This window comes from Littorina saxatilis, linkage group LG1, assembly GCF_037325665.1.
Source record: "Littorina saxatilis isolate snail1 linkage group LG1, US_GU_Lsax_2.0, whole genome shotgun sequence".
In the NCBI taxonomy this organism is placed as follows: domain Eukaryota; kingdom Metazoa; phylum Mollusca; class Gastropoda; order Littorinimorpha; family Littorinidae; genus Littorina; species Littorina saxatilis.
In genome coordinates, this window is record NC_090245.1 from 13,028,359 (window position 1) to 13,049,557 (window position 21,199).

At 40.5% G+C, this 21,199-nt stretch overlaps 1 protein-coding gene across 1 annotated transcript in view; it reads left to right on the forward strand.

Moving 5' to 3' along the window:
• Positions 1-21,199, forward strand: part of LOC138962230 (deoxynucleoside triphosphate triphosphohydrolase SAMHD1-like) — a 42,231-nt gene that overhangs the window by 20,911 nt on the left and 121 nt on the right. Inside the window, exons 5-15 of the mRNA XM_070333967.1 lie at positions 156-480; positions 925-1,062; positions 4,718-4,765; positions 5,498-5,668; positions 5,965-6,056; positions 7,794-7,850; positions 9,008-9,227; positions 9,881-9,955; positions 17,204-17,308; positions 18,119-18,269; positions 19,077-21,199. The exon at positions 19,077-21,199 is cut by the window's right edge and continues 121 nt beyond it. Coding sequence (XP_070190068.1) covers positions 156-480; positions 925-1,062; positions 4,718-4,765; positions 5,498-5,668; positions 5,965-6,056; positions 7,794-7,850; positions 9,008-9,227; positions 9,881-9,955; positions 17,204-17,308; positions 18,119-18,269; positions 19,077-19,138 — 1,444 coding nt within the window. The 3' untranslated portion in view covers positions 19,139-21,199. The remainder of the gene's footprint in view (positions 1-155; positions 481-924; positions 1,063-4,717; positions 4,766-5,497; positions 5,669-5,964; positions 6,057-7,793; positions 7,851-9,007; positions 9,228-9,880; positions 9,956-17,203; positions 17,309-18,118; positions 18,270-19,076) is intronic.

The window sequence follows — 21,199 nt, forward strand, 5'->3', positions numbered from 1 at the left end:
ACAAACACACGCACGCACGCACGCACACACCCACACACAACAACAACAAAAACACACACGAGCAGAAGTACGCGGGGAGACTTAAAGGATTTCTGTTTTTTGTTTTAAAGTGCATGCTTTACCTTTTTAATTTTTAAGTTGAACTTTTTGTTCAGGGTGTGTCACCTGGCAGGACTGCTCGTGACAGAGCTGCGAGACAGACAGCCGACGCTTGAGATCACGCCGCAAGACGTCCTGTGTGTTCAGATTGCTGGCCTTTGTCATGACCTTGGACATGGACCGTTTTCTCACGTTTTCGACAACAAGTTTATTCCTGCGGTGGAAAGAGAAAAAAAAGAAGAAAGAGAACGAGAAAGAGAAAGAGAAAAGGAGGGTATTCCTGCGGCTGAAAGAGAAAAAGAAAGAGAACGAGAAAAAGAACAGGAAGAAAGAGAAAGAGAACAGGAGGGTACTTCTGCGGATAAACCAAAACGATGGAAGGCAATGCTGTTTTTCTTTTTCTTATTTCTTTCTCGAAGGCTTACCATATTTGGTCAGCAACATATAATGTTATATTCTGTTCAAGCAAACAAACAAACAAATAAAGAATAAACAAACAAACAAACAAACAAAGAAACAAATAAATAAATAAACAGAATCACGAACAGTCGGTTACGGACCCACAGAAAAAGCCTACTAAACAGAGAGATGAACAGACGAGAGAAGCAGGTCAAAAAGAATAACCAGATATGCAAATAAACAAAAAAACTTGAAGAGTTATGGCGTGTTGTTGTTCCTACTACGTACTATTAGTGCAGGTATATAATCTGTGGCAACACATGATTTGTAAGGTTGTCACTGAAAATCTAGACGTGTTTTCTTTTGTATTACAGAATACTTAAACTTTGCTGTAGTAATTGTTTTCTCTTGTAATTTGGATTTTAGCACGAGGACGCATCACTGGCTATGTTTGACCACATGGTAAAGGAAAACAAACTGGAAGAAGACTTTGGCGAATGCCACTTGACGCCCCTTCACAGAAAGTTCATCAAGGCTCTGATTGTGGGAGAACCAACAGAAGAGGTGATTCTACTTATATTTGTCTCAAGACTTGATCCTTTGCCTCTGTTAGCAGAGTGTGTGTGATTCGTTGTATTTCTCAGTCTAGCAACGCAGCATATTTCTCTCGCAACAGAGCCTCGATCTGAAGTGCTCTGTTTTATTTACACAGTACATTGAAATAAATTCTGCAAAATTATAAATGTTGAGCCACGATCGTCTTGCTGGTATTCATATACAATAGATACATTTTTTATTTTGTCATTAGGTGAGGAATTACATGCATAAAGACAATCATGTCTATTAAATGCAGACTTGTAAGTGTTGATGACAACTGTCTACCTTTCTTCACTACCCGAAATGGGCCCTCGAAACACAACACATTTACCTGGCTATTGATAATCAATCTGAGATCGATTTGACATTATTGGTGGCCACTGAGTTATAATAGGTGCGTACCTCTACACTACTCGTCATAAAAAAACTACACACATACATTTAGCTGTAGATCTTTGTGATGCGGCGAACTATATTAAAACCATTGTGGGAAAGCTGTTCAATGGCACTCATCAATCAATCAATCAATATGAAGCTTATATAGCGCGTATTCCGTGGGTACAGTTCTAAGCGCTTGTCGAAGAGTTGTCAACACAGGACTAACAAAGAAACTAACATCTACAGACGGACACGAACCCTATCACACACTAGCAAACCCTGATAAACATACAACAAACAACTGTTTAACAACAATGTACACATCAATAGCTAGGTCCAAACAAAATAATATTAAACACAAAGAAAACACTCATACACTATATTCGATTTTCAATACACGACTCAAAATCTTTGGGATAAATCAAAATGAAAAAAATACAAGTATATACTATATATATATATATACGACTTGTGTCTGTCTGTGTATCTGTGTATTTGTGTATTTGTGTATTCGCCATGCACGGCCAAAGTTCTCGATGGATCTGCTTCAAATTTGGTGGGCTTATTCAGAGAGACCCCGGACACAACCTCATCGATGAGATATTTCAATACGTGCTCTCAGCGCGCAGCGCTGAACCGATTTTGGTTCCACCTCAGCTATTTTGGTTCCACCTCAGCTACCCGGGCCCCCATACCGACACACCATAGCCGCTACACCACATCACAACGCCAAAGTTCTCGGTGGATCTTTTTCAAATTTGGACACCGTATTCAGCTACACCCCGGACACAATATCATCGATGAGATATTTCAACACGTGCTCTCAGCGCGCAGCGCTGAACTGATTTTGGTTTTTGTGTTCATTTCACCATTATAAGTAACTCTTCCTTATCTTCTCCAGTGTTTGGCGTTTATCTCCCTTCCTTCGTGTGGCTTTCCCGTTCAGTTGTAAGTTACTACTATTTTTAGAATGTCACTGCGCTGTCCACTGCGCTTCCCTTGCACCCGTAAGTTGTTCTTACTGTCAAAGTGAAAAGGTCGAATCAATTTATAGCCACGCGAAAAATACACTCTCACCTATCTCTATATATTTATAGATACAGATATGCATATATATATACGGCTTCTCTGTGTGTGTGTGTGTTTGTGTGTGTGTGTGGGCAAAAACCTGTGTATTGTAGAGTTCTGTTTGTGATGTGGTCTAGCGGCTTTTGTCTGTCTGTATGTTCTGGCATGTGAGAAGCCACAGCAGATAATATAGGGCTAAGAAATAAGCTCTAAAATTCTCAATCCCGTTTGACAGGACTTCGCCTTCAAAGGTGATTGTGGTGAACCGCAACGCTGTCTGTCTCTGTCTCGCGCCCTTCACCCCAAATTCCCGTTTCTGAGTTACTATTTTTAGAATGTCACTGCGCTGTCCAGAACGCTTCCCTTGCACCCGTAAGTTGTTCTTACTGTCAAAGTGAAAAGGTCGAATCAATTTATAGCCACGCGAAAAATACACTCTCACCTATCTCTATATATTTATAGATATAGATATACATATATATATATACGGCTTCTCTGTGTGTGTGTTTGTGTGTGTGTGTGTGTGGGCAAAAACCTGTGGATTGTAGAGTTCTGTTTGTGATGGGGTCTAGCGGCTTTTGTCTGTCTGTATGTTCTGGCATTTGAGAAGCCACAACAGATAATATAGGGCTAAGAAATAAGCTCTAAAATTCTCAATCCCGTTTGACAGGACTTCGCCTGCAAAGGTGATTGTGATGAACCGCCACGCTGTTTGTCTCTGTCTCGCGATTCACCCCGGCGAAGCCGGGTATTCCTCTAGTATACTATATAGAGTTAAGAAAACAAGAAAAAGTTGAAAACCGTTTGGAATGAAGCAAATGAATACAATACAAGAATTACGAGTTCAGACAAAAATTAAAAATAAGATTGCCTTCGAAGCGAATCGAAGCCAGGACCACAACAGTAAGGAGTTGTCCACCGTCAATCGGGGACTGTACCGACTGAGCTATTTTGTCGCACAGTAGTCGAGGGAGATTTTAACTTCAAATATTACACTTGAGTTCTCGAGCGTGGCGACGACTCAGTGACTCGAGTTTCCGAGTCTCTCCGTTCGTATTTGTGTACTGTTCTTCATATCTCACTGTTCGGGGCTAGTTCAGTAACTGACCCTACGCTCCCGGTCACTTCGTATCAGTTTGGAAAGCAATATTAAGTAGCGATCATTTCAAGCGAGACCGACATTATTGATACGAATTAAATGCATTGACTAATCGCCGAAAGGCGCATGAAAGGATATCCCAAAATCTTCTATTCTCGATGACATACAAAGGCGTTAGTTCGGGAGAACGACAATCTATGGACGGTTTCAATATATATGTACGACTTGTGTGTGTGTGTGTGTGTGTGTGTGTGTGTGTGTGTGTGTGTGTGTGTGTGTGTGTGTGTGTGTGTGTGTTCGCGATGCACGGCCAAAGTTCTTGATGAATCTGCTTAAAATTTGGTGGGCATATTCAGGTGGACCCCGGACACAACCTGGTCGATGAGAATTTTCAACACGTGCTCTCAGCGCGCAGCGCTGAACCGATTTTGGTTTTTCTGTTCATCTTCCCAGATCCATTCCCAGTAACTCTTCCTTATCTTCTCCAGTGTTTTGCGTTTATCTCCCTTCCTTCGTGTGGCGTCAATCCATATTCCCGTTACTATTTTTAGAAGGTCACTGTCCATAACGCTCAATCCATATTCCCGTTACTATTTTTAGAAGGTCACTGTCCACAACGCTTTCATCCCGGCGAAGCCGGGTATTACTCTTCCTTATCTTCTCCAGTGTTTTGCGCGTTTATCTCCCTTCCTTCGTGTGGCGTCAATCGCGTACGGTACGTGCGCCACTCACCCGGCGAAGCCGGCGTACGGTGCGCCACTCACCGGGTATTCGGCTCTACTTCTTCCCGGCTAAGCCGGCTACCCGGCGAAGCGGGTATTCATCTAGTATCATATAAAGCAAAGCAAGTGGTTAAAACCGGGCGTCGATAGAGCCAATGAACAATGTTATCTACTTGTAGTATTTTCTCCACTTGTGCTAGACAATAAATGCAATCGGCCTCTCTTCGCTGTACCTCGTATATTCACTGTTTGCTTCAAGACATTTACTTTACGAAGTTCTTCAAAATTGTTTGATCAAATTCAATGTAATTGGTGGTGAAACATATTTCAACTCATCCTCATTTTTTGTTCACAGTTGTTGGAGAGCGCTTGGGACACAAAGAAAAAGGACTTCTTGTTCGAGGTATGCAACAGAACAGTCTCTTCAAAGCGATATGGTTTATAAGGCAACTCTCTACGCCTAATATAAACAAGCCAACCTATATACTTCTGCTTCGTGGATTATTACAGACGTAATGTTGTCAGATTTTAAGGTCTTGTCCCCTATCGCCTTAATGTTGGCAGTAATGGTTAGTTGTTGTTGTTGGTGGTGGTATTGTTGTAGCCCTACAGTTTAACTCTCTCTCTCTCTTCTCCTCTCTAATTCATCTATCCATATCACTCTCTTCCAGCCCTCTCTCTCTCTCTCTCTCTCTCTCTCTCTCTCTCCCTCTCTCTCTCCCTCTCTCTCTCTCCCTCTCTCTCACAGACTTGTTAAACTTGTCACTTGACACGTTTGGCCTTGACGACCTCTAGGAATTTACACATTCTTGCTGACTTGAGCCCAAAGCTCATATCATTATCGCGGAGTGTGCAAATCAGTAGCAACTACAGATAGCAGCAGCAACAGCAGCAGATTTCTTTGAAACTCAAACAGAAAATTGAAAAGTAAGTTATTGTGAGCGGTGAATGTCATGTTCACATAAAGGGCTTTGTGAGACAGATTAAAATCAACCATTTTCAACGTTTGTTTTGTTGGTTAACGAGGCTTATATGGGCCTTTAAAGTCAATGGTCAGATTTGAACTGAATTTATCGAGTATTCATTTATGGAACTGAATTTATCGAGTATTCATTTTGAGCTGTTTAATTTTCAGATCGTGGCCAACAAGCGTAACGGGGTGGATGTGGACAAATGGGATTATTTCCAACGTGACTGTCATCATCTGGGCATGACCAGCAGCTTTGACCTGAAAAGATTCATCAAGTTTGCCCGTGTCATCACTGACCCTGTTGATGGGAAAAGCCAGATTTGCTACCGGGACAAGGTACACCTGCACACCTGGTGCAATAAACACTAAATCTCTGACACATTTTTTTTTAATTAGCTTTTTTTTCTCTTTTTTTTTCTCTTTAATTTTAGTGTGCAGATATTTCCACACAAGAAGAAAATACACGCTCACTTTTCGCTGTGGTTTGCCAAAACTGGTAAAAGACATCATTTTGGTCTGTGCAAGGTTGCGGATTGCACACTCCATCATTATTGTAAAACAAAAACGTGAGGCACTCAATCGCCTCGCTTTTTACTTCACCCGGCTAACTCTACTTGCTTACGGTGTTTCAGGAGGCTTTCAACATGTACCAGCTGTTCCACACTCGCTTCACGTTGCACCACAGAGCATACCAGCACAAAACTGTGCAAGCAGTGGAACTCATGTTAGTATATACCGTAAACTACCTTGTAAGCGCCCACCCCCCTTGTGCACCAATTTCGATCGAAAGTAGTGGGTGGGCGTTTACTTAGTACAGTGCCCTGTGCAGGATTAGTTCCTCGTGAGAAATAGCGGTATTTGATCACTGAGAATAACCCAGCATCTGTTCGATTTTAACGTGCATTAGAAGCACGTGTGTGTAAACAAAAATAAAAAAACATGAAATATGATATATGCAGTCTCCTCATTGGCTCCAGGGCCGGACCCAGGGGGGGGTTCCAGGGGTTCCGGAACCCCACCCCTGGAAAAAGCATGTACCTTGCTTTGAGTGGTTTTTTTGTGTGTTTTATTTTAATAAATTTTGTGTGTGTCTCCAACAAATTTTATTCAATGTGAAATCCGATGAGAAAAAGGTACCCCCCCCCCCCCCACAAACTCACACTGACAGGCCTTAACCCTCAAAACAAGGCCCAGAATGCACCAGATTGCATTTTCCGGGGGAGCATGCCCCCGGACCCCCCTAAGGCACACGCGCGCTTGTGGCTTCGCCCCCCCCAAAAAAAAAGGAGGAACCCCCCCCCCCCCTTACAACTCATTTGGTCCGGCCCTGCGGCTCTGATCAAAGTTCGTTCACTCGATCTTTGTAAATCTCCCAAGGTCGAGGTCTGCAATACCAAATGAGTCTCCCAAATCTTCGTCAAGTTTTGGCATGGCTATCTAGAGACTTTGCAGTAGCAAAGTATGAAATCAACGGCATGACTGCAACACAGCATCTCGTCACGCAGGAAAGCTTGGCTCATATTTTTGCAAACGTTTTCACTCTTTTACAACACATACAAACCTGGCAGTTATTTCCGAACATCGTCTATTTAACTTGATTTATAATACATACATGGAGCTAATTTTGAATACACAGATTTATTTTCCGCAGTTTGGCAATCAATCTCTTTCCGATAAAAGCCACTTGCCCATTAAGCTAAAGCTAGGCTGATATTGAGAAACAAACCCTTTTTGCGACAAAGGTGATCATTGATTCGGTATTCTACATCATGACATCCGTTTAAAATGAGAACATTACCATAAATATGTTACATTACGTTCCTGTGTTTCTCACTTCCATGTGCGCGGCCAGAGAGCCCCCAGGGCTATCAGTCATGCCCCAGGGCTATCAGTCATTCCCCAGGCATTCATCCATTTGAAATAATACTAAGTTTCATTGACCTACTTGCAAGGAGTCAATAACTGCAAATCTTTTTCGAATTATTTGTGATCATTGTCCGGGCAGGATAGCTTAACTTAAGCCTCGATCAGTCTCACATTAGGTCCCACACGTAAACTAATTCGTGAAATGCCTACATGGAAGTCTGTTAGTGTCGACGAGAGGGATAATTCTTTCTATCTTGGGTAGTTTACGTCAAGACCTTCTGTTTGATTACGTAAGAACATGTTAAAGCATGGTATTTGGTTCATTTTGGTATGCCGCACACAGCCTTTAGCCTCAGATCGGGATCACAGGAAATGTAGATTACATTTTGGCAGGAGATGCATAAAGTTTCGTACGGCTGGCAAGGTGTTTGAAGTCATCTGCGGGATAGTTGTGGAAATATTTTGACTGTTTATATCCTTATCTGTGATAAAAGAGTAATCGTTGCTTCAGCAATGCTGTGAGCTGCACTGCATTTTTAAGCATGTACGTATATATTTAAACAATTTAAATTAAAAACCATGTCGAATTTATCAGGTTGGTTGAAGCAATGCGAGAAGCTGACAAGTTCCTGAAAATACCCGGAGACGATGGGTGAGTTTGTTTGATAGTTTTCCCCTTGCTGTTGTATTAAGTATCTAATGTGACAGTCCTGAATTTAGAAGCGTTACGGGGATCTTTACCGCCAAACTACTATCTCACTATATAGTTTTTTGTGCGTGATTGTGTTCCACTGACATTATTTTACAAAAAGGTGCCATCTATTTCTGAAATGGTGTGCCATATTGTGTTCATTTCATGTTGTGTCTTGTTTTATGATTTTGATCGTTTGTTTCATCATTGCCCTTTATGATTTTGTTGTTTTGTTGTTAAATGTTCTTTTTTGCTTTAGATTGTTTGTTGATGACGCTTTTTTATTTGTTTGTTTGTATTGAAGTATATGTATATATATGTGTGTGTGTGTGTGTGTGTGTGTGTGTGTGTGTGTGTGTGTGTGTGTGTGTGTGTGTGTGTGTGTGTGTTTTAAATTCTTCATTTTCGTACTTCGTTTCATGTGTGAAATGTAGTAGCTAGGGACTAGCTGTAAGAAAGGACCATATGGACCTAATGCTATTATCTTTCCGTAATAACGTTTTCGAGTTGAGTTCAAGTTCATATCGCCGATAGAGATACACAGCTCGATTTCGGGTTAAGACTAATGAATTGCTGAAATGAGTGTGTTGCTTAGTGTTAGACTATTTCTTTTGTTCTGTTTAATTTTAAACTTTGGCAGATGAGTGGGCAAGTATCGTGGGGAGAGGGGGGGGGCAATTTATTTTCAGTCAGAGAATTCAGTTTCTTTTAAAGTCGTGTTGAATATATATATACTTTTGTGTTATTCTGATAAAACATTATTTTGAATTCAGAGTTGAAACATTCTGCAAATATTCCTTGAGTTCTGCTCTATTGTAAATAAAATTGGCCATCCTGCCTGGGCAACGACAGGGGCCGGGAAACTTTCAGATTTTTTTTAGAACATTGTTTCTTCATGCAAACTTGGGTTAAAATGTTCAACACGGGTACAACAACTACCAACTGTCTCCAGCTGTTTAATTTTCAAAGTCGGAGGCTTTATTGCCCTTTATGCTGGCCACATGATTGTTGTCCGGTGTTGTCATATTCCGGTCGTGTATTCGTTAAGCATTGAATGGGTGTGTACATGTTTGCATGCGATTGAAAAAACAAAAAAACAAAATACGTTTGATTTTCAGGAAGGAATGGAAGATTTCTGAGTGTATTGACCATATGGACGCATACACAAAACTTACAGACAACGTTATTCACCAAATCCTGCTGAGCAAGGGTGAAGGACCCAACAGTCCCGAAGAACGTGCGAAGAAAATCGTGAATGACCTTCAGCAGCGAAAGCTGCACAAGTGCGTGGGAGAGATCGTCGTACCTGTCTTGGCGGATGACTACATGCCTAAAAGTGTATGTTTCCATTTTTATTAGGAGGAATTACACAGCAGAGATTAAAACGTATACCGTTTATTTGTGCAGCATGTCCTAAACAATCTGTAACATTTGAAAAAGTTTAAAAATAGATCTTATTGACGAATTTCACTAACCGAGTTTTACTTCCAGGGCTCCTTAAAAAGTATATACCTTCCCTGTGATAGTCTAACATATAACAAGAAACGACCGTCGAGCTGAACACTGACTTTACTGGAATAGTCAGACCATTATAATGGGAAGACGGAATCTGTTGTTGCATCAATGTTCGTTATTGGTTATAAGTGGCCACAATACTCTGTCTGATCAAATCAAGATTACACAGTTTTTGATAGGTAGCTTAACTGTTGATTTTATTTGCCAACATTCTTAGCTCACGCTCGTGTGGAATAACGGGTGCCTTTTAATTGTGCATTGCACGGACAAAAGTTTGGACCCTCACAAGGCTATTCAAGAAAAGATACTGACTTAAAACAGGTGGGATATGCCCATTTTTAAACGAAAAGAGCTTCGGAATGCAGAAAACTGCTGTGAAAAATCTTGAACACAGTATAGGTATAAAATATTGAGTTTGAAAGTATAGCAATACTCGTAACAATCTCAATTGCAATTGAACCATTTGTCGTTTTCAGGAAAAATCAGTGAAAGAGGAGATCGAGGAATTGATTCTCAAGAAAACAGGGCTGGATGAGAGGATTCGTATCCAGGTTCACGCAAACACACACACACACACACACACACACACACACACATACACACACACACACACACACACACACACACACACACACACACACACGCACGCACGCACGAACGCCCACACACACACGTGCGCGGGCGTACGCCCAGATGAAGACGCGCACACACACACAAATGCGCCGAATGTCCATTACCTATTGTTATAACCGCGTCATGCTCATTGCTTTCGCTGCGTATAGGCCATTTCTGTGTGTACAGTATTTGCAGTAATGCAACATTATGCTTCATTGTCGTGCATGCTTTTACAAGTACATCATAATATTGTTTTGAGCCTAACTAGAATGCACTTCACAGTGCAATACAATACAATACAATACAATACAATACAATACAATACAATACAATAATCTTGCTCAAAAATATATACATTTCGGCTTTTAGCCATAAATGAGTTTATGACAAAGCCGGAACAACGACTGAGAAAGGCTTTAAGTAAACGCATCATTCTTAAACGGCGTGACGCTATTCAGTTTGCTTTTTACTCTTGCATCCGACATTTTAAATCCAGCAAGTGATCTGGTAAAAAACAAAACAAATAACATGTACGATACTAGTTAAAACCAGTTAACGAGCTAGGTATGTCCCTCAAAATCAATGCAGAATGAAAAAGGGTGGTTTTTTTCCTTCAGCTCCAGATCACTTGCTGGATTTAAAATGTCAGATGCAAGAGTGAAACGCAAACTGAATAGCGCCACGCCGTTTTAAGAATTATGCGTTTAATTAAGCCTTTCTCAAACGGTCCATTCCAGTCGTTGTTCCTGCTTTGTCATAAACTCATTCATGGCTAAATCCGAAATGTATTTATGACAAGACATACAAACCATGCAACACAAATATCCCCCATCATGCTAAAGGGGGATAATCAATAAAAACAAGACTTATGATCAGTCAAGTGCATATTCACTAGACTGATAAGACGACATAGTTTGGCACGAAATGGGCGCCGCACGGATTGGCGGAAGATATACGCATGGTTAGGGGGGTAACTACTTTATCGTGAAATTCAACCCCTCCAAAAGCGGCCCAGGTTAGCTGGCTACAACGGGTCTCAGCTTGGCTGCAAACCTTCATTTACACCTCAGTCCGCATGGTTGGGGTGTGAATACCATTATCATGTGCTTACTTTACGGCACCCATGCTGCTGTTTACGGTGCGTTGCTACCAGCCCCAGGCTTCAGATCTTCTGGAGGGAGCAGGATCCAGAACCGGCCACGTGGTTACGCTAGCCACATCCCGTGGTTACGCTTGCCACATCCCGTGGTTACGCTAGCCACATCCCGTGGTTACGCTAGCCACATCCCGTGGTTACGCTTGCCACATCCCGTGGTTACGCTTGCCACATCCCGTGGTTACGCTAGCCACATCCCGTGGTTACGCTTGCCACATCCCGTGGTTACGCTAGCCACATCCCGTGGTTACGCTAGCCACATCCCGTGGTTACGCTTGCCACATCCCGTGGTTCGCTTGGGCTCACACTGTGGACCCTGCCTAAGTCCGGTAACAATTCCAGGGCCATTTAGTTTTAAACAATTTTGGCAAGTAAAGTTGCTGTTCCATGTTTAATTCAAAGAGTGCATTTATATTTCAGGCGTGTTAAATGTTTTAAATCCGCTCTCTCGAAGAGATTGGACCCCGAGATCATGATTCTTGGAACTCGCATGAGAGAGCGGATTTAAAACATCATTTAACACGCCTGAAATTTTCATGAACTCTTTGAATTAAACATGGAACAGCAACTTGCCAAAATTGTTTTAAACTAAACGCCCCTAGAATACGGATTGGCGGAACATCTACTGCATAGCTGTTACTGAGTGGCGGCAGATAAACATGGTAAAGGGGGACACTGCATTCTGTAGTTTTTTCTGGAATTGTTACCGGACTTAGGCAGGGTTATAATGGGCTTTGTAAAGAAACAATGAATGCTGTTAGATAAATAGCTTTTTGCACAGATGAAGAGAGAAACTATAAAACTTTCATTTGAATCATGAACAGCGTGAAATTAGGTTCATGTTCTTTTCTGTAAATAGTTTTGATTACTGTAAGAAATCAATAATTTTAATCTACCTGTTTTCTGCTGATTCTTATTTTTAGATCAGTTTATGTCGAGACATCACTAAACACATATTTACACATATGCGCACAACATCCATCCACATTGTGCACACTCTAAGACTTAACCCTGGTAGTAACAGTTCCAACATTTATTGAACTGATATATACACATGTGTATCCACACATCAACAAACTCCCCTGACTGGGGTTCAAAATTTCACTCGCAACAAACTTGCTGCTGCACATTCACTTTCAAGCAAAAAACCCTGACCCGGGTAAAAATGCCTAGATACATGTACAGCCAAACATTTAGCTGTTCTTTTACACTGAATCAAAATTCCTCTGACACAGATACCGAGGTTCAAAAAACAAAACATATTGCTGTTCTGTCAAATTAATACTTTTGGCATAATTGGGCGCAGAGTGGGGAGATAGCCATAACCACAGGGAGTAATTATCCAATTTGTTAAATCATATTTTAGAAAGGCACCCCCTCCGCTTCCCTGTATCAATTAAATTGCCCTCATCTGTACCAGCAAATCAGCAGGCCCCTGGCTTTTGCAGCTCTGTTTTGCCCATTACGTACCATACTTGCAGCAGTAATCTGGGGGTGTACACCAACCAAGGTACTCTGTTTAGCACTCAACCCCTGGCTCTCACACAGTGAGAAAGACTAGCAATTGATACAGGTGAGAAAGACTGGCAATTGATACAGGTGAGAAAGACTAGCAATTGATACAGGTGAGAAAGACTAGCAATTGATACAGGTGAGAAAGACTAGCAATTGATACAGGTGAGAAAGACTAGCAATTGATACAGGTGAGAAAGACTAGCAATTGATACAGGTGAGAAAGACTAGCAATTGATACAGGTGAGAAAGACTAGCAATTGATACAGGTGAGAAAGACTAGCAATTGATACAGGTGAGAAAGACTAGCAATTGATACAGGTGAGAAAGACTAGCAATTGATACAGGTGAGAAAGACTAGCAATTGATACAGGTGGGTTGATGGTGCAGCCACAGGACCCTCCTCCACTGAACCAGACCACAACAACATGGCCTTTTGTAAAGGGCTCAATCCTGGGAGGATCCTGCAGATATCCTTAAAGTTACAGAATAGTCTGTGATTCTAAGCAGAATTACTTTCGCCTGTGGCCATATCTTTCTTCAGCCCCACAAGTTACCTGCTGCCCTGGGCTGCGTGACCTCGACCTCAGTCTGTCTGGTCACCTGCCTGCCCCCAGGCGCTGAGGTCGTCCTCTCCCAGACATCTGTAACACTCAGACTATTGTTATAACTCAGTATTTTTCTTTCTTCTTCCCCTACTGGGGAGGTACAAGGTACAGTTCTATATGACCAAAGCTTTAGTCCCGCCCAGTTATTGAACTTTCTTGACTAAGTCACTTTCAGTAAAATTTTATCCATCTAAAATTTAGAATTTACAATAAAATCTTAGGAATTTAAGTCCTGTTTTAATGTCTAAGTTTTGTATTCTACTCCTGAAAGTTAGTGTGGTTGCTACCCATTAACATTATGTGTATTCTCTGTAACATCCTGTCCTCAATAACCGAAGTTCCCATTGCAAGTTGACTAAATCAGTTCGAGTCACTTTCAGACTTCAGTGAAATATAATCTCCCTAAAATTAAGAATTAATCAAATTAAATCCTGGTTTTCATGTCTGTTGAGTAAATGGGAGATAACTTATGACACCTTATGCCGGGTACCCCGTAATCCGGGAGTTACTTCCCTTCCCTCTGTAAGGCTGGTGTTCTCCCCTATCCTTGCTTTTGTGACCAGACAAACCATAACATTCCCCTGCCTTTTACTAGCCCCAACACATCATTTCAATGCCCTGCCTGATCCGTATGTGTCACAGCTGCACAAAACAAAATCCTGGCAGAACTGATGCGTAGTTGAAGTGATGTTTAATCAACTGTAGTTCCAACATACTGCACCGTCAAACTGAAACCAATGTGACAATCACTCAACCATACTTTTATAATGAACAACAACTACTAACATTGCACTGACACTACAAAAACAAAGGGAAACAACCTGTGAAACTTGTCATTTTGGAAACTGTTCTGTTACACTTAAAGGGAGATAATGAGAATTCTACCAACTTGGCAAAAGAGCTCTGACCATTACCTCTTACACACTTTAACACACAAAGGGATAACAAAACAAGCCAAAAAACTTATTCTGAATCACATGTGGGCATACTGACTCTTTACTTTGATGGTCTTGTAGGCTTTTTGAAGGCCACACTGGCAGTACAAGATGATTCTTGAGTCCGTTTCTTCTTGGCTGGATGTGAGATCATTCAGTAGTTACCCTTCTGTCTTGATGCCACCAGATGATGTGAGCGTGTATGCCTTGCCCTTGCTGACCAGAACAACATTCCTGCCTTTGAGTTTGTCTGCCATGGCGTCCATGCTCCAAACCTCCAACAGAAATCTTATGAATTGCGACTTTTTTTCCGTCATTTGACAAGAAGGCTGCCCAGTCACCCGGTCTCTTCATGCTGTCTCCAGAAAAAAAATTGTCACCAGAACCCCTCATCTGTGCTCCAGACGAAATCTGTTTTCTTTGCAAGAACTCACAGACTTGCAAGCACATCTGACGAAACCTTGTTGGTACCTGAGCCTTCACAAAGGCTAGAAGACCATCAAATAAAGCGCCCAGACAGCGACGTGTTCTTCATTCTCTTGCATTATGATGGCCAACTAGGAGAAATCACATTGCTCTTTGAAACGGGCAAAGCAAATAGGAAACGTTTGCTCAACATCGCTACCCTTGCAGAAGAACTCACGCGACCTCACTGTTCTGTCTTGCTTTCTCTCTTCGCCTTTACTGGCTGTGACTCAGTCAGCGCCTTCTATGGAAAGGAAAGGGAAAGGTATCCGGTCAAAATCCTGCAGCAGAAACCCAAGTTTGTGAAAACGTTCTGAAGAATGGGAGAATCATGGGATATGAACAAAGAGCTGATGGATGTGCTGTAGAAGTTCAAATGCTCAATCTATGGTGTCACAGTGTCGATGCAGTACGCCAGATGCTGGTGGAGAAACGTGACTCGGGTGGAGTCATTCGAGCGGATCTGAACATTGACCTCGCCACATGTGCGCAGAAGCAGCTTGACTTAGCTGGGGGGCCAGAACTGGTTTCCACTCAAAACAATATCGGTCTCGAATAGCAGCTAGCATCTGCTGAAGGGACATTAAAACCCAAAAAACAAACAAACTCAAAACAATATCCTGCTGTTTGTTAAAGTTGAGGCGGCACTGTCATACCCTCATATGTTGATCAAAAGACCATCAAATAAAGAGCCCAGAGAGCGACGTGTTCTTCATTCTCTTGCATTATGCTGGCCGGCTAGGAGAAATCACATTGCTCACATTTCTGCCCTGCCACAAAAGCCTCAAACAACATGCAAGAAGGGCCAACTACCAGACAGCCACATGCAAGCGCGCTTACCTGCCACTCCCAGAGAGTCCCAACCCCGCTGATGGTCATAGAAGGATGCTGAACAATGTAAACCTTAACTCTTTGGACTGAAGAAAATGAAGAGTTGGTTCTCTCACAGACAATTATTGATAGCCTGCTCAATGAGGTTCACAAGGAAGGAGAGAAGGAGGAAGATGCACAACTTTTTAAAAAAATTCTGTGCAATGACTTTTTCATGTTATTTCTATAAAGCTGAAATTGATTCATAAGACATTTGCATTTATGAGCAAACATTCTGCACTTACATGAAGAGATTGTCTTTTACATTTCTTAGATTGTCTTTCTAAATCTTATGTTAATTTATCTTTAATATGGAAACTATGAAGCAAGAGCATTATATGTAAGGGACAGTTAAAATGGAATCCTTGAGCCTTTGCAATGACTGTTTCATGTTATTTCTATAAAGCTGAAATTGATTCATAAGACATTTGCATTTATGAGCAAACATTCTGCACTTACACGAAGAAACATTATTTCTTAGATTGTCTTTCTTATGTTAATCTACTTTGTATATGGAAACTATGCAGCAAGAGCACTATATGTAAGAGACAGTTAGAATAGATGTCTATATCTGAAAATTTTGTTTTATTTTTTACATTTCAGTCTTGAAAAGACAATAATAATGTTGTAGTTCTGTTAAAAGATGGACAAATGAACTGTTTTTGTCGTCAATGTGATTACTTTTGTTATTTAATTGGAAAACAGTGAGAAGTTATCATGAATATTTGAAGAAAAATGTTTTTTGACATTTTCCTAAAATTTCACGTTTAGGGGGTAGGGGAGAAATATCTCATCTGGTGTCGCAACAAATCCTCTCAGGAATTCCAAATGTGGCTTGAAATTATCAAAAGGCATTGTAGTTTCTAAAAAATGAAACAGAAAACCCAAATTTGTTGAAACCTTTTACTCATCAAAGTTGACATGCTTTGTCTACTGTGAAAATGACGGTTCGCGCCTATCAAGCATCACTACAGCCAACCTATCAAACACTGAACACTGTAATAGGTATTTTTTACAAGATTAATGATCAACTTAACTGTTTTGATTTCAAAAAAGTGGTTCTCTGTTCATTCATTGCAGCTGTGCATTGTTGTGATTTCACAGATAAATTTAGCGTTCGAGGGGGTACCCTTAAACAAAGGGGCATAAGTAGTAGTGGGAATGAGTTTTTTCGTGGCGAACTTGATAAAACGTGTTCAGTAGACCCCAATGAATATCTCTAGCCTACTGAAGCTGGATCCTGAGGGGGGTGCACGGTAGGCCTAGCTGGCTTGGAGCCTAGAGTGCATTTTGTCTACTGGGCTACTCAGAATCCCCGTTTTTTTTGCATTTTTTGGCATGAACAGTGAAGATGTCTTTCATTATTCCGTAAGTTCTTTTGGACTGACACACCGCTTGTTTAGACCAATCATTTGGTTTTACATTCTTATTACTGTGCATTTTAGAGAAACAGAGACTTGAACATCTACAACATGAACACAGCTTTTTACGCATGTGGTCTTCTTTGTATGCACCACTCCTTGTTTTGATGTATTCGAACATTTCAGGAAGAAGAAAACATGTGGGTCTCTTCACACTTAGGCCTATACTTTAATTCCAATTATTTGACATTTTGTGCTCCTTGTTTTCCTGCTTTAGGTTTCCAAACTGGACTACGGGAACGAGGCTGATAACCCGGTGAACGACGTGAGATTCTGGAAAAAGGACAAACCAGATACGGCTGTGCCATTCAAGGCAGTTGAGGTAAGTTTATTTTGTGCTTTTCTGCACTAAAGGCGAGATGATGGAATCACATCGCATTAACGGTACCCGACCAAAGACGCGCGCGTGCACTGTTGCAGGTGATTTGTTCGTCCAATTTAAACTGCTGTGGGAAGCGACCCGGAAAAGGTATCTTTAAAAGACAAGTAGATTCGTGCAGGATATTTAACAACAATGTAAACCAAAACTAGAATACAAATAAATGTCGTACGTTCGTCAAACTGCCAGTAACATGACCTGCATGAATTTGGTTTTCTTTTTCAAATATCTTTTCTGATACGTATTTTAAAACAACGACCAAAAATAAGTTGTAAATGATGCGCGAGTCAGTGCGGCGCGTTTCTTCCATTAGTACCAGATAGTGTCTGAAATGCCACATCATTATACAAACACACACCCACGCACGCACACACGCACGCACGCATGCACTCACCGAGTCACGCACGCACACGCACACACACACACACACACACACACACACATACGCACACACACCGTACACACACACACACGCACACACACACACACACACACACACACACACACACGCACACACACACACACACATACACACACACACACACACACACACAAACAAACAAAAACAGTAATAGTATATATTATATATGCCCAAATAAAAGGCTGATCTTATCCCACGTAAAAACCTACACAGATTAATGTTTCCGCGCAAAGGTTTGATTGACTGACACAACTTATCTGAGCGTGTCTGACATCAACCTTGTCACATCCGCTTGCTGTTGCAGAGTTTTGGTTTATTTGGTCTGTTTACAGGTGTCCTTTTTAGTGCCCCAGTTTTGCTTCATGGAGCGTCTGGTGCGCGTTTTCTTCAAAACTGGGGCTTCTAATGACAAAGACTGGATTGAAAATCTTCAGAAGGTTTGCCGTGACTGGTGTGACGAGCAAAAGGTTAAGAGAACCGAAGGTCAGTAGGTTTAACTCTTTCAGTATAAAAACATTGACATCCAACTCAGTTTCCCATGCTGGATCTTTGAAAAAAAAAAGACAGAAAAAGACAGAACAGGTCTGACACAATGGATTTCTGTATCATTCAATGTAGATTTCAGCTCAGTGTTGTAAATGAAATGTAAGGTTTTTGTCTTTGTTTGATGCAATTTCCACCCGAGCCCTTATTTCAAGCTATTCCATAATTATAAGAATTATTCATGCAATGTTTTGTGTTGGGAACCACGTTCTAATGAGCAATATTGCATTCACTGTTTGTGTCACAATTCTGACTTCGTTGCATTTGTGGGGAAATCATAGTCATGAATTAAAGAGATTAATATTGTTTTTAAGTATGAATATGTTTCAATTGTATGGTTCTGTTCGTTTTAGTTTAATGTTAATGTGTAATACTTTACATTCAAGCCCTTGGAATGCATTTAAATTGCAACAAACTGCACACCGTACAGCCTGCAGCCTGAAAATCATGCAATGCTTCCTTCCAAGGTTTCAAATTTTACAACAATTAGCTAAGTTACAGTACACTGAAACTCAGACACACTAATTAGCTGATTATTGTTTTATGCATTTCAGAATGAGATAGATTATGTAAGAAAGTAATTTGAGGTTTTGATGATGATGATGATGATGATGATGATGATGATGATGATGATGATGATGATGATGATGATGATGATGATGATGATGATTGAAATAGAAGCTGACAAATTTCGTGAGACCCGAGTTATCACCGACACTGTGAAGAAGAAATTCTTTCAAATTGCAGGAGAACACGCCGACAAATTCGGAAAACATGCCTCTGGCACATTCTACCCCACATTTCACTAACTCAGTGAAATATGGAGAAGGTCATCGTCAGCGAGCCTGTCGCACCATATCAAGAGCTCGGCAGCAGCATATCAAGTGTCGTCAATCATTCATGGATGTTCTTGTCTAATAGCGATGACAAAACTGCACTAATGGCTGCTTGGTTTTTAACTTCATTTTGATTGCGTGTGAAATCCAATAGTCTAATTTATATCACTTTATCGTTTTCGACTTTTTGTGTGTGAAATTCACCAGCTTGACATTATCTGTTCGCTTTTTAATTATACTTTTACAAAACAATTTTAACTTATTCAAAATGTGTATCAATGTAACCTTTATGATTTTGTTGATGAAAGGCACCGTATTGAAATTATTTGTTCGCTTTTTAATTATACTTAAATAAAAATTAAAAAAACCACTGCTTACTTATTTTATGTTCAACCAGTGCAGAGGTTCCTGATTTTTGTCACAATTTTCCTGTGGGCAAAAAGTCTTTATTCGATAGGTGTGGGTTTTCACTGGTGGCTCATTGATTCGACAAAGTCTGGCGGCGGAATGAAGTTCAGGGGTGGATGTTGCAGTGAGTGCTGGGACGGGGCGGCGTGGGAGCATACTGGGAGAAGGAACAAGCGTCGGGACAGGCAAAAAGAGGATGAAACACACAAAAACAAAAACAAAAATACATAAAGAAAAAAAGAAATGATAAAAAAAAAGAAGATAAGTGTGTGTTTGACAGTCGACATGTCTTCACGGTTATGAAATATGATTACTCTGATTCCGATAACCCTTTCTTTGCATGGTTGTCTGGCTATTTCAGGCTCTTCATGTACAGAGCCACAATATCATAATCAACAACAATTGGGTGAAAAACGTATTTGCCGTATGTCATTGTTAAATGTAAAAGGGGAGATTTAATCAAATATGCATGTACTCTTCATCAATGTTTGAATTTTGGAAGGAATGAATGTTATTTTTCCAAAAACGAAAAGAAAAAGATCGCTAGGTGTTTTCGAAAAATATTGCACTTTTCCCCCTGTCGATCGATTACTCTTTGTAGGCTGGTCAACTATTGCAAGCCTGATTTTATCAAAATAGAATATTTCCTGCGAACAGCGACTAAACACACCAACCTACGTAACATACATAAAGCCACATGCAAAATGAGAAAACTGATGATTTGATAACGGAACTTATACACCTATCCCCATTGGTACATTTTTACGGATAATTCCTTCTTTTATTAGTACAATATCTAGTTTTAAATGATCAGATATATTTCAGTAATCTAAATTAAAATCTGCAAGTAGTTTTTGGTGAACAAAAATTACCTTTGTGAGATTGCATAGAAGACTGAGATTGTGGAAAAAAAGCCACTCTTCGTCCTTTTTTTCTACTTTTTTGTCCATACATATAGCAGACTAGAAGACTCGGCATCAGCCGTGACTTGTTCATGCTGACACATAATGACTATAGCAATTGAAATATTGTTTGCTTATACTTCATGCGAATTCCACAACTTCATTGATATCCATACATACGTACTGAGATACCGCAGATGTTGTTATGTGATCATACTTGAACGCAGATATTTGTAACCTGTTCTGTGATCCTGATTTGTTTTGTTATTTGACGCTATTTTTTATGGGATGGCTTGTTTTGTGGAACTCTTTTTAAAACCCCAATGTTATGTTTTTGTTTTACTTTTGTGATATATAAGTTGTCAAAAAATAAGCTTACGTGGTGATAGTTTTCGAGCATACATATTTTGAAATGTATTTATTATTTGGTGACAGTTTTCATGTTTGCCAATTGGTGGTTCTCTTTAAAATATTTTTTCGTGTGAAGTGTCTGTGATTTTGCAAATTTTACTTATTTGGTGAAATATATTTTTGTTTACTGAATGTGATATTTTTTCTGATCCAATTGTCGCTGTGGTTCTTCATATACCTGTTGTAATTTACATCTGATATCCACTTCGCACATATCCAAGTTCTTGCACGCGCTATCTTTACTCAAATCTATTTTCATTGACGCTGGTTGGTCTTGAGATTAAACTTTTTGCACTCTTTGAAACTAATCTTC